The sequence below is a fragment of the Solanum verrucosum genome, unplaced genomic scaffold (assembly GCF_900185275.1).
Source record: "Solanum verrucosum unplaced genomic scaffold, falcon-dt-bn FXZP01000238.1, whole genome shotgun sequence".
NCBI classification, from domain to species: domain Eukaryota; kingdom Viridiplantae; phylum Streptophyta; class Magnoliopsida; order Solanales; family Solanaceae; genus Solanum; species Solanum verrucosum.
In genome coordinates this window covers 3,716,058-3,729,831 of record NW_026020630.1, presented here as the reverse complement: position 1 = coordinate 3,729,831, position 13,774 = coordinate 3,716,058, and the positions used below count along the sequence as shown (strand labels likewise).

Here is a 13,774-nt window from a genome sequence, read left to right as displayed (position 1 = left end):
AACTTAATTAAACGATATCGTATAAACTGACTTTAATAAGACAGTTTGATAAATATAACAAAGTTTTTTTTAAAGTTTTTAAACTGAACTAAACGATATCGTATAAATTGAGACGGAAATAATACAAAATGCAAAACAACATCAAAATTCACAACAATTTTTAATATATTCTTTTATCATTTTGGAAAAAAATTAAAGTAGCTATGGCTTTTATTGTGTAACGTAAGTTATAATCACTTTAAGTCCAATTCACAAATAGATATGAATGGAATCAAACACGAAAGACCGTTGATTGAAAGTCATATATTTTTAGATCATAGCCGAAATTTCTACAGTTGTCTTTTAACTCTATGTGGAGGCGGAGATGGAGACGAATTCATAATTTTTTATTTAATAAATTTACTTTTTAAAGGTTTTTAATACTCTCTTTGTCTCAATTTATGTGATATATTTTGGATTTGGAGATTTAAATAAATCTATCTTTGACCGTAATTTTTTCATATATCTTTTAATTATTTTGAATTATCAATTATTGAGACTTATTTATGTGATATATTTTGGATTTTGAAATTTAAATAAATCTATCTTTGACCGTATTTTTTTCATATATCTTTTAATTATTTTGAATTATCAATTATTGAGACTTATAGTACTTTTTATGTGGTTTACAAATATATAAATTTCATTTTAAAAAATTTGAAGATTCCATGAGCAAATTCTCGGTCAAACTTAAATTGTTTGACTCTCGAAAAGCGAAATGTGTCACATAAATTGGGACAGAGGGAGTATTATACTATTCAAATTATGAATTTAAATTTAAAGTAAAGAAGTTTTACATCAATGATTAATGAGATGAATAAGTTAAAAAATATGGCACTCAATTTATTAGATATATTGATTCATCTCAGTAAGTCACACTTTAATAAATCAAAATTACAATTAATATACATACTTTATAACAATTGTATCAGGATTCAGAATATACATGTATTTAATAGTTTAGAAAATATGTTTTTGTTAGTCAATCTAAAATCACTATTTTATCCCATCATGTTTATAATACATAGATATTGCACTAGCATGAGAAGTTGAAAACATATCATTCTTATAATCAAGATAATTAAATTATCTTTATTTCCATCTATATATAGTTATGAGTTATAACTTTTACTAACTTATAATAATAACTACGTAATAATTTAATTTTCTGTATATAAACTTTGAGTTTTGTTACCCTTAAGATTCATTTCTTTACATGATATTAAAGCATGATACATTATTTACATTGATGATCAATGAATACAATAATAATAACATATTTACTGTAATTCTACGAATAAGATCTCGAGTCTACGTCTTAAGAAAAAGACAGAGAAGTTATTCTTCTACATTGAGCAGAATAAGGCTTGATAGAATTAATGTGAACATTTTAGCCAACACATACTACTTTTATTTGATGCTTCGCTTTCCTAAAATGGACGGTAACTGCAATTTTTAGGGTCACCATGACCTATAAAATAATTTATTTTTAAAAGGATTTTTAAAAATTAAGGAAATAAAGTAAATGTTAAATGTTTATGTCGTTATAAATTATTTTATTAAAAGTTAAAAGATTTTTTTTGAGTTAAGTTAAATCTAATTATATAAAAATAATATGATTTTAAAAAAAAAGATATAGTAACATACTTAGTGTAATCTCATACGTAGAGAATCTAAGAAGAATAAAATGTAAGCATCTTATCCTCTATTTTGTAGATATAAAGAGGTTCTTTTCACAAGTAATGTCTAAAAAGAATGAAATGAAAATGTCTTATACGTAAAGATGAAGAATTCTGATTAGAAAAAAATATAAAACTTAAAATAAAATATAAGTGGACTACAAAATAAAAAAGATTCGATCGTTTTAGATAAATTTTTAAAGCAAAAATAACTCTACTTAAGAATTATTTAATATGCAGGATGAGATAATCAAGAATATTCTAATGATTGGGAATATCTCATGAGATTTTTTTATTCCTCCTTATAAAATAATTCTAAAATCAACTAATACCTCAAATTAAACATAAAATAAAATTAATTTAAAATATTTTAATAAAAAATTATTATACTTATCTCACGTATCAAATAAACCTACGACGATTATGAGGAATTAAAAAAAGGGGAAAAGAAAGTGGGGAGAAGGAGAGATGAGATAATCAATCAACCTTCATCTCATGACGTTTACATTATTACGTTATGGTATCTTTTTCTTATTGATGACACCAAAAATATACTAATTTTATACACTTTTTGTGTGGAGCCCTTTTACCTTTTTTGTAAACTTATAAATAATTATATCTCTCCAATCTCTAGTACAAAATAAAGATTAATTTTACAATTTCTTGAAATAGAAGAAAAACTTATAAAACAAGAAATATTATATATTTGATGATGATCAAGAAAATGTATAGTGGTTGTAATTCAGCACCAAGATTGGAAAAAAAATATGTGGAGAAGAAAAGAAGGAACAATATGAAGAACCTCTTTAATCAGCTTTATTCTCTCCTCCCACTTCATCCATCTCAGGTTTTTTTCTCTAATTTCTATATTATATTGTACTATGAATCATCATATTTTTCGTGACGATCGAGAGGGGTTGCTCAGGTGGTGAATACTTTCAACTTTTAATGTTAAAGTTGTGTATTCAGATCACCAAAAAACGAAAAAAGTGAGCTCTGACTCTAGCTATATAACATTTTTCTTCTATTCAAACTTCTTGTTTGACTAATATGAAATCACACCGAATAAATCAGTTTTGGCGAATACAACTTATGTAGATATATGCGTGATTTGTGAATTATTACAAGAATATTGTAACTTGATACTCTATCTAAGTTTTGAATTCCCATAACTATAAAAGTACAATGGATATATGTTGAAAATTTATTGTTTGATTGGATTCATCGAGTTTAAATTTTGAATGAGAACGTAACATACACGAGATAGGCGATTAATTAAGGGGTTTGAAATCATCTTTTTGTAATAGGACTTAATTCTAGTGTTCTATTAAATACCAACTCTTTTTTAATTCTTTAGGAAAAATCACTTGTTGTTCTTAAACTTATTACAATACATATATAGTTAGAGGTCAAAGAATACAAAAACTCAAAAGATGAAAATAAATACATGAATAAACATAATAAACTTGCACAATACAATTGATATGTGCACATTTGACCCCTTTACTTGTGAATATTTATGAATTATGAATTGTTCCACCACTAATTATATATATGTTATGTTAAGCGTGTATTGTTACTCTATATTTGATGATAATATAGTCTCAACTAGTTGATATATATAACTTATTTCTTACACAAAGGGACCATTAATCACTCAAAAGTTAAATGTGTCATGTATCACGAGAACCAAAATCAGAATTTATCGTAGGAAAAGTCCTCTTGTGATATACTTATGTGTTTGCATGAAAATTAGTTGCAGGAAGCAATGACATTGCCAGATCAAATAGATGCAGCAATAACTTACATAAAAAGCTTGGAAATCAAATTGGAGAAGAGCAAAATGCAATTGGAAAAATTAAGGACTAAAAAGAGGTCCAATTTACATGATCCAAATCCAAGTATTAGCAAGTTATCTTCACCTCAAATTGAAATCCAAGAAATGAGCCCAACAATGGACTTAATTTTGATTAGTGGCCTTGATAACTTAACTATGTTTTATAACATAATTAGGTTACTCCATGAGGAAGGTTTTGAAGTAATTAATTCCAGCTTTTCTCTAGATGGGAACTCTATGATGCATATTTTCCATGAAACTAAGGTCAGTATATGCATGCGTTAATATTCTGTTCATTTCAATTTATATAATACTGTTTGACTTGACACATAGTTAAAGGAAAAAAAAAAGATTTTTGAAATTTAATTTGTAATTAAAACAAACATTAAAGATTTGTGTGACATAGATCATTTTATGAAGGATAAAAGAAAAAACGTAAAGTTCAATTCTTAGTATACGGTTAAAAGTGTATGATATAGTAAACTTATCGTTCTATTAAATGCTTCTTAAGAGGTGTATTAAGTCAAAATGAGCAAGTAAAAATGGTCGGAGGAACTACTTGTTAATTTAAAAAATCAAGAGAGAAGTAGTTATTTTCTTCCAACTTTGACCTTAGAATTAATTATATGAGGATTAAGAGACATATAAATAGACAAAAGACTAATGAATTAATAACGGATATATTAGTCAGATTATACTCCTAATTAATTTTTCTGTTAATGCAATATCTTATCATGATGACAACTAAATGTGAATGGAGGGACTAGTTTTATTTTCTGGTTTTCCACTTTTTACCACTTTTGGGAACTAATTCAAATTCGCGTCGGAAAGTCCTTCTAAAATGTTTTCTATCAAAAGATAATTTCATATTCAAAGCTCGAATTTGAAACCTTTGATTAAGAATAGAGCAGTTATTGGCAAAAGTCAAAATTCTAGTCTTTTTTTTTTAATAAAATGAACTAGAATTCCTAACCTATTTAGTAATTAAGCAAAAGCTCATTTTGACACCTTTTTTAATTTTTGTGTAGGTTATTGGGAACTCAACAATGGTGTATAGAAGAGTGAAAGAATTGCTTAATGGATCTTCCTCAACTGATGATATTATTGAAACCCTACTATGTTCATGGGACAATGAGATTCAATCTGAAATGTTAGGGTTAATTAATTTGATGTAACAGATTTAGTACCAACATAACTCACGACTTATAGCATAGAGTTAAATTTTACATTAAGTTATATTAATCGTTTCTAGCAAGTTACTCTTCTATTTTCTATAGGTTAATTTTCATATATATTAGGTTTGCTATAAAGATTTAATCAATCTATCATTGTAAGTAAACTTAACATGATGGTGTAAAAAATGTATACACAAACCGGGCATAAATCTCAAACTCAACTCTGAACATGTTACGAGTTCAATTGCTAAAAAGACAAAAAATAAAGATCATTTTGTTTTAACATAAAAATAATTAATTAATTAAAGATCAACTCATTTTAAGAGAAATTTTTGCAATTTAAATATTTAATGAACTAGAAGAAATGGATATATCTTTTGAAAAATGAACTAGAAGAAAAAGGAACCATATCAAATTTTGAGTTCGAGTCCTTAGAATAGAAAAAACTCTGATAGAGAGCATTTCCTCCCTTAATGGACCTTGTTGTTGTATCTAGATTAATCAAGTCCCAAAATCTGAATTTCATTACTAAAAATAAATATAGAGTCAACAAATGAATACATGAATAAAATAAGATGTGACAATTATTTATTTTTGAAAAAAAAAAAAAAGACACCAATAAAAGTCCCAATTTTATAAATTAATTTGAAGATTTGGAAGAAGCAGAAGGCACAGCAGCTTTGAAAATCCTATCAAAGGCATTTTCAATGCTACATTTGAACTTTTGTGGATCAATTAGACCTTTTTCTGTTCCCACAGCCACTCTTAATTTTCCCATATAGCTCATCATTGTTATTGTTAAACTCTGCATGAAAAATCACCAAATTTCATTAAGTCAAAATATAGTAAAAATCTATGTTGCTCGGACTTTTCAAAAATGTCAATGAGTGCGTGTCAGATTCTTCAAAAATAATGTATTTTTAAAGAATCTGACACAAATACAACATCGAAAGTGAAGATTACGCCGTGCACACACAAAAGAAGAAAAGAAGAAGATGCATATAGATTCTAATTTCTAGTAGTGTTATATATACTTATGTATCAAAATACCTAATAGTATAAATATTTTTTACATTATCAATAATGCATATAGATTCTAATTTCTAGTAGTGTTATATATACTTATGTATCAAAATACCTAATAGTATAAATATTTTTTACATTGTCAATACATTGAAGTTAAATTTTAAAAAATATAAGAGGATGTAATGTAATTTACCTCGGGAACACCAACCACCATGAAGTACAAGCTTTTAACTGGATGATTTGCCAAAGCCATTTTTTCCACTGGCCCAATCATGTTTGATATTGTCATACTTGAATTCTTCAACGTGCTATGGATATATTTAGCCGTTACCTATAACACAAATTATTAATTTAGAATTCAGTATGTAACGTAAAAAAAAAAGTTAGAATTCTGAACCATAAACTTAAAATTCTTATGAGGATAGTCATTTTTTCGCCCTTTTATAGACAACTAGAGTAAGAAATTTCACCTCGGGGCCTCTATACTTTTGCAAAGTATCGAGCAATTTTCCAGTAAGAATAACAGCTGCGGAGTTTCTTTTTCTCTGAATAACATCTTGTGCTTTAAACACAAAACTTAGAGGGTTAGTTGATGATTCTTCTTTATCAATTTTTGGTAATGAAACATGTAAAAATGCAAATTGATTTCCCCATTTTGACTCATTTTTGGGTTGCAACATTTCTTTCACCGATTTGTATCCTGCAATATTTCTAGTGTTGAGTAACACTAATGCCGTTGAATTTGTATTTTTCTGATCATATTTTGTTTCCTCCATGTATAATCGAACTCCCAAGAATAAAATTCCACATATAACGTCGTTTATGGTCTGTTAGATAAAAAGAAAAATCGTAAATCTTAAATAGTATAAGGTTCTCAATATAAAGGTCATGATATACATTGACGTTGTCAATAAAATGTTACACCATCAATGAAATTTAACCTGACGTAAAAAAGTTATTTTTACTTAACATGTCATAAATATTTATCGTCGTACTAGAGCTCACCTCTAGAGTGTGGTGACATTAAATATGAGGCAACAACTATAAAGGAGGTTGAGATATGAATGTTGGTCATGTAAGTTGTTACATGCCATAAATTGAAAATTTAGGTCACCATATTTAATGCAATGCCATAAATTGAAAATTACATTTTCGAGAAAAGGTTCAATCAACCATGCTGCCAATTAGGGAGTTAATTCTCTTTTATTGTCCAGGAAAATAATAGTATTTCTTACATCTCATATTAGTTATCAACTTTACAACCTTTTTACACTTGTCTTATGAGATAAAGTAGTGACAAAATTATTACAAAAAAATTATATTAGTACTGGTCAGAGGTAAAAAATACTTGGTGAAATATTTTTAATCCCTTTTTACTTGTTTAATTATTTTTTACTTGTTATTTTTAACAAACAAGAAAAGATACTTTTTTTTTTACCTATTATACCCTCAATTTATTTAGAGAGTTAATGTTTTTGAAAAAGATAAAACTTCTTTAATGAGTATATTGATTTTGAAATTCTATCAATTAATAGAGGTAAAATAATAAACTCACTATATCAATTATTATTTTCTTAATAGATGTGCTAAGTCGAAACTGGACCCATGAATTTAGTGCTTGGAGCATTAAAAGTTATATTCCAATTGCAACTACTACTACTACATTTTTCAACTAATTAACTAGTAATTGCTCCTTGTTGGTCGATGTATACAGGTTCGACATAATTCAATAGCTTTAACTTAAATTTTATAGCTACATTTAAAGATCTACCAGAATAGAGTAATTACACCTTATTAGTTAGAATTTGTAAACTCAAAATTCTAACTCCATCTTTATTTGCTATATATTATTTTAAATTGTGCTATTACTATGAATTCCTACCCTACTTGCACCAAGTGCAATTTGCTAGGGGAAAAATATGGGTACTTAATTCCCATAAGAACATAATCTGATAATAGTACTTCAATTTTATTTTTTTTGTGTTATTTAATAGTCCAAGCAAATTAAATAACATATCTTTGTTTTTTAGATTATAGTTCCACCTAAACATGTCCTTTCACACAACATAATTCTTCGATGTCTTTATCAATCTTAATCGAAAAAAAATCTCTAAATCAAATAATCAAGAATCAATGCACCCAAGTGGTAGGTATATATATATCATAAATTTCAATAATAAAAAAGGAAATTAAATGACATAGTCTTAAAAAGGTGGCGTATATGCAATCTTATCCTTAATTACCTTACAAAGGTTAAGAGATTGTTTGCAACAAATAAAAATCGACGTGACAAAATCAACCTAAAATGTAGGTCCCAAAATACTTGGAGGTCACAAAAAGTCGATCTCATGAGGTCGATTTCTAATTTAAAAAATCAATTTTTTATTTGTAAAAATCAACCTTCGAAGGTCAGCTTTTTCCAACTTCTTTTAAGGTTAGATTTGACAATTTTTTAAGTAGTATGATAGTTTCTCAACTTAAGTAAAATATATCCATAAGATAAGCAAGTAAAACAAATACAGTAACGCAGAAGTGATGTTGAAAACGATTAAGACAATAAATTAAACAACATACCACTTTAAGATTGGACTTAATTTCCTTGAGATGATCAAGAGAGATCTCCATAGTTGTAATATCAATTGGTCTAAACTCCACACCTTCATCACCAGACCTAATTGTTGTCCTTTCATCTTCAAGATTAGTGCTTTTCATTAAACTCCATCCAAAATCCAACAAAGTGTTCACAACTCCATTAACACTTTGAACCACATTAGTACAAAAACTCTTCTTATAATCACTTTCCAAATTGTGATTATTATTATTATTACTAGTAAATGATGGAAATGTTAAGGGGAGTGAAGGATTATCAGCTCTTTGTAAACAAGAAAGAAGTGCACCCATTAGTGAAAATCCATCACCAAGTGAATGATGAAGTTTAAACACTAAATTTCCAGCTGATTTTGTTGTTGGATATTTGAATATGTGAATTTCCCATAGTGGTCTACTTTGTGGGAATTGTTCCATAGCAATTTTGGTCATGTATTCATTGAAACAATTATCATAAAATTCTTTTGATTTTCCTTGTGGGAAAATTGGTACATTTATGTGGTCTTTGTGCTTCACTTCTACTTTCTTCCAGTGTTTCACTCCATTCTTGTCTTTCACCTAATCAAGATTAACAAGAAAATTAGGATAAAAACAATCAAGAATTGAAGAATAAAGATAGATCTTAACCCTAACTCAATATGTAATTCATAAGACAAGATATATTTATTATCAGTAACGGAATCAAGATTTTAAATAATAGGAATTAAAGAAAAAATATTAAAATATCACACTTCAAATTTGACTCTATGACCTAAATCAACTTTTGAACTCAGTGTCCGAGTTAAAAGCCTGAATATGAACTCGGTAATTTTTGTTCAAAAAAGTAATTTTGTATTAAAAATTACTATTAAATATAGATAAACATTATGTTTAAAACGCAATCATTAGTCATTATTCGTAAATTTGAAATTCTGAGTTCCCCTAGATATGATTGAACCCTTAGCTACTTAACTATATTTTTTTCATTATATCAAGAGAAATCAACAACTTAGTTAAAACAAAAGGAAATAGGTTTTTCAGGCAATATAATTTTCTAACGAAAGATATTCATTTAAAAGTACCCCTCCCATCAATTTAGCTTTCCTACTACCTACGATCATATAAGGAGATAACAATCAAAATATCTCTCAACTAATGTAGGACATTCTAACACATCGCGAAAAAAAAAAAAAAAAAAAAACTTACCATAATAGAAGAGAAACGAGGATTTATAGGAATAAAAACATCCTTAAGCATTGTCACGGTACAAGAATCATCGATCGGAATTTCAGATTCCAGAACACAAATTACAGAAATCGACATAACCGAGCTCGTAAAATACTGCCCGGTAGGGCTAACTGGAAACGACGACGTTTCTTCATCATCATCTTCTTCTTCAACCATTCTTGTCACATTAATATTCTTCATTTTTGTTGTTCTAATTTTGTTCACAATGTACTATGTCTTGTGGCTCTTAAATCTTTACCTTATATAAATAAATATTTGGTAATGTTAGCTAGGTGTGTGAATAATAATATATTTGCAAGTACTATTAATTAATATATCTTGTATTTATTGTATGAAGAGATGGAAAATTGGATTTCATATGTTTGTGATTAATTTTCTTGTTGGGGAAATATATACATGGAGTTATGGACACCCTGTTGTGGGTTGTGATACAGTGATGAAACTGTTTTACTCTTAACTAAATGTCTCGGGTTGGAAGTCTGAATATGGAGCGCCACCTCCAAATGGATTTTGCAGTGCATGATCCGAATTTGATCGAGGTTCTAATATCTGGACACCAGATGGGAAATTAATAATACTCTCTCTATCCAACAATAGTTATCCACTATTGACTTGACACACCTCTTAAGAAACAATAAATAATAGGGGTAATATTACTATATTATTTTTTGACTTTATTAAATTTAATGCTTTGAAAAATGTGTTAGATGATATATACTCCCTCCGTCCCTATTTAGTTGTCCACTTTAGAAATGACACATAGATTAAGGCAACAATAATTAGCATAGTGAAGTTACAATTTTACCCTTATAGTACAATTTACTTCCAAAATAAATTCACTCAAGATAACTAATCAATGCTGGAAAGTTCATAAGTTTATTTACTTTATTTATGACAACTTTTCAGTTTAAATAAGGGTATAATAGGAAAAAAATTATTGTTCTTTCTTGATTTATCAAAATAGACAACTAAATAGGGACAACTAAAAGAGGAAATATGGACAACTAAATAGGGGCGGAGGGAGTAATATTTAATAGCAAGAATAAAATAGACAGAAAAGATAAATTATCTCTTAATTTTTTAAATTAAATATTGGACAACGATTTTTAATATAGTGAATAATTATTGCTTGACAGAGGGAGCAATAAAAAAGAAGTTATGGACACCCTTCATCGTATTGACTACTTGTCAACAAACTTTAGCAGCTGAGGGGTCTTTAAGTGAATGAATTATTATTTCCTTCGATTTATTTTACTTGATCTATATTGACTCGTTATGTATATACGGCTCTTAAAAAAACATATTTATTTTGCTATATTAACCTAACTAAGTACATTTTTAAATTTTAAATTTGTTCACTAATTAAGTATTGCTTAATATAATTATTTAATTATAAAAATAATATTGGATGATTACTCATGACCTTACGGACGACCTAAACATGTTAGACTAATTTGTTTGTCTCTAGTTAAGAGACATAAACAATAATTAGTCCTTTCTAAATATTTTCTCCACTCGTTTTTAGTTGTTTAGATTAGACTTAACATATTTCTTAAGAAATAATAATTTATATAAATATTTTAATATAATATTTATATTAACTAATGTTTAATTTTATATTTTAAAAGATAATTTTAAAAATAAATAATTAATATTTAAGGTAAACATGAAAAATATATGCTCTTTTGTTGTTGATATACTAAAAATAACAGAGAAAAAAATATTTTAAATATAATGAAAAAGTAAAATAAAAAGAGATATTTATTAGAGCTAGAAACCACTCACAAAAAAGTAGCTAACATCAATAACTTTGCCTTAATAATTTGCAGAGGTGGATTAATTCTTCTCTAACTTATTTAATTTACTAGGTTTGGATTTTATCATTTATACTCTCTATTTATTTTAACTTGTTTCATTTTACTTTATGAGAGTTAATTCAATTAATTTTTCGAAGCAAAAATAAGTTCTTCTAATGTCATTCGCTGAAAGAATAAGTCTTAATATGTTGGTCCAAATTTATAATTTAATTTTCAAAAAATAAAATATGACAAATATTTAGAATAGGAGTAGATGAAAAGCTAAATGAGCGTCTTAAATTGCAAGTATTTTGAGACGGAGGGAGTAGAACATATTGAACAGCTGGCTGTATAACATTTGTAACATGCTAATAATAAATGTGCCAACAAAAATGGTAGTTGATGGTCTATCAGATCATCTTCCCAATTAAATTACATCATGTGTGTTCTTGAGTACTTACCAGCTCTTGTCCACTTGTTATTGTTAGATATGAATTATGATCATTATTGCAAGTTCGAGACGCTAAAATAAAGAAGAGTTTGGTCTGATTTGAATTTTGGTATGATTTGCTCGTTTGTCGCTAGCTCTGAAAATGGTTCTGATAAGGGTGTTGATATGCCTCTTAACTAATTAAATGATCCCTCTTAATTTTTCGAAGAATGATATCCAATTGGACACCCTGAATGGCTATAGCTTCGCCCCTACCTACAAAGAGAAATTTGTGGCACATAATAACTCTCCAAATCATCCTTTGAACCTTGCTATGGTGGCCAAAAATATTCGAATGAGTTGTCATTTTCATGTTTCTTTTTTTGGTACGAAACGATTTAATATATTATATCTTAATATGCATCAGTACAAATAAGTAATAAAGCATACTTACTGCTTGTATCTGTGTAGCATTTATTTGTCTTAATTCTATAGAGAATATTTTGGTGAGATTTACAACCTTATTTCTTTTTATTTGCGTGGAAATATTTGGTTTCATTGCTCTTTAATTTTTTTTATGTTTTATTAGGATGTTTCTGGTCTAGTAAATCGAAACTTATTATATAGTCCTATTACTATTTAGGAAAATTATTGTATCATACCCTTGAGTAATTTACAATTTTAGTCATCAATATTTGTAGCATTTTCTGCACGTAATTATTCTAATAAACTCGTTTTCAGTAAAAGCATTTTGATTTTGTAACTATTTTAATCTGTTAAATTTGTGTGATTATTAGTGTGAAAAAAGATGTATAGTTCTTCATTTTCTATGCAGCATGACCATGGTTTCAAAGGGAAAACAAAATTCATTTTTTTGGTTCACTACTTATAAAGCTCAAGCTCAATATTGCAAATTAAAATAAAACTAATTGTAAAATTATATACAAGAAGCACTAGTGGTCTAGTACTAGAATAGTACCCTGTCACAGTACAAATGTGGGTAGTGGCGGAGTCAGAATTTTCGATAAGGGGGTTTAAAATATGAAGAAATAGACATACGAAATAGCTGAAGGGGGTTCGACATCTACTATATATACCTAAAAATTTATTTTAACCATGTAAATATAATATAATTTTCTGCGGAAGGGGGTTTAGATGAACCCTAATGATAAGGTGGCTCCGCCACTAGATATGGGTTCGATTCCTGGCTGGTGCAGTTGTCGATTCCCGGCGCGGGCCATTTACAATGCGTTCACAACAAAAGTGCAAATCAACTTTTGAATTCATAGCCGTTTTAGTAAATTCCTAATGATTTTAATTAGGCAAATTCCCCATTTTTGAATGTATTTTTGTCTTTTCATGTCCAAAAGTAGTGCCTACCTTTCCAAGAAATGCCCCTAATAGCAATTGATAAGGAGTTGCCAATTATGGAGAGGAGTGTGGGGTTTATGTGTTGGTGGATTCAGAATTTTTTTTAGTTGATGAGTTTGTTTTTTGAAGATTCTTAATATTGTACTAGTAATAAAATTGTGTATTTAAATTTAATTGTTAAAAAATGAAAAAGTCTCATATCAGTGATTAATGAGATAGTATGTGTTGAAAATATCACATTGCGAAAATATTTCTAAATTTTTACTCCTTTTTACATATATAGTACTAGATAGCAAACATGTAGAATGAGAAAAATTGAAAGAATACCTTTTGAAGTGTGAGAGGATATCTTGAAATAAGTTTGACTCTTGTTCTGCAATCTTTTGTAGTGATCCCAAAATCAACTAATTATTTGTCTATTTTTCCTTTTTAAGTTGTCCCTAATTACTTGTCCATTTTGACAAATTAAGAAAAGACAAAATATTTTTATCTATTATACCCTCAATTAATTACTATGAAAAATGTAGAACTTCTTTAAAATCTTAAGTTATTAATTCACACACTTCATAATTAATAAGGGTAAAATG

The 13,774-nt window shown here is 27.7% G+C and overlaps 2 protein-coding genes across 2 annotated transcripts; one reads left to right on the top strand and one right to left on the bottom strand.

Annotated features, from left to right (window-relative positions):
* Positions 1-2,394: 2,394 nt before the first annotated feature.
* On the top strand, positions 2,395-4,730 carry LOC125811806 (transcription factor bHLH162-like). The gene is made up of 3 exons (XM_049491350.1): positions 2,395-2,565; positions 3,475-3,819; positions 4,584-4,730. The coding sequence occupies exons 1-3, from the start codon at positions 2,428-2,430 to the stop codon at positions 4,728-4,730; spliced, it is 630 nt and encodes a 209-aa protein (XP_049347307.1). The 5' UTR covers positions 2,395-2,427.
* A 599-nt stretch (positions 4,731-5,329) lies between these two features.
* On the bottom strand, positions 5,330-9,806 carry LOC125811805 (wax ester synthase/diacylglycerol acyltransferase 4-like). Its single transcript, XM_049491349.1, has 5 exons — positions 9,549-9,806; positions 8,331-8,921; positions 6,227-6,583; positions 5,950-6,087; positions 5,330-5,535 (listed from the first exon to the last, which is right to left on the bottom strand). Exons 1-5 carry the CDS (start codon positions 9,768-9,770, stop codon positions 5,371-5,373), a joined length of 1,473 nt encoding a protein of 490 aa, XP_049347306.1. The 5' UTR covers positions 9,771-9,806; the 3' UTR covers positions 5,330-5,370.
* Positions 9,807-13,774: the final 3,968 nt, after the last annotated feature.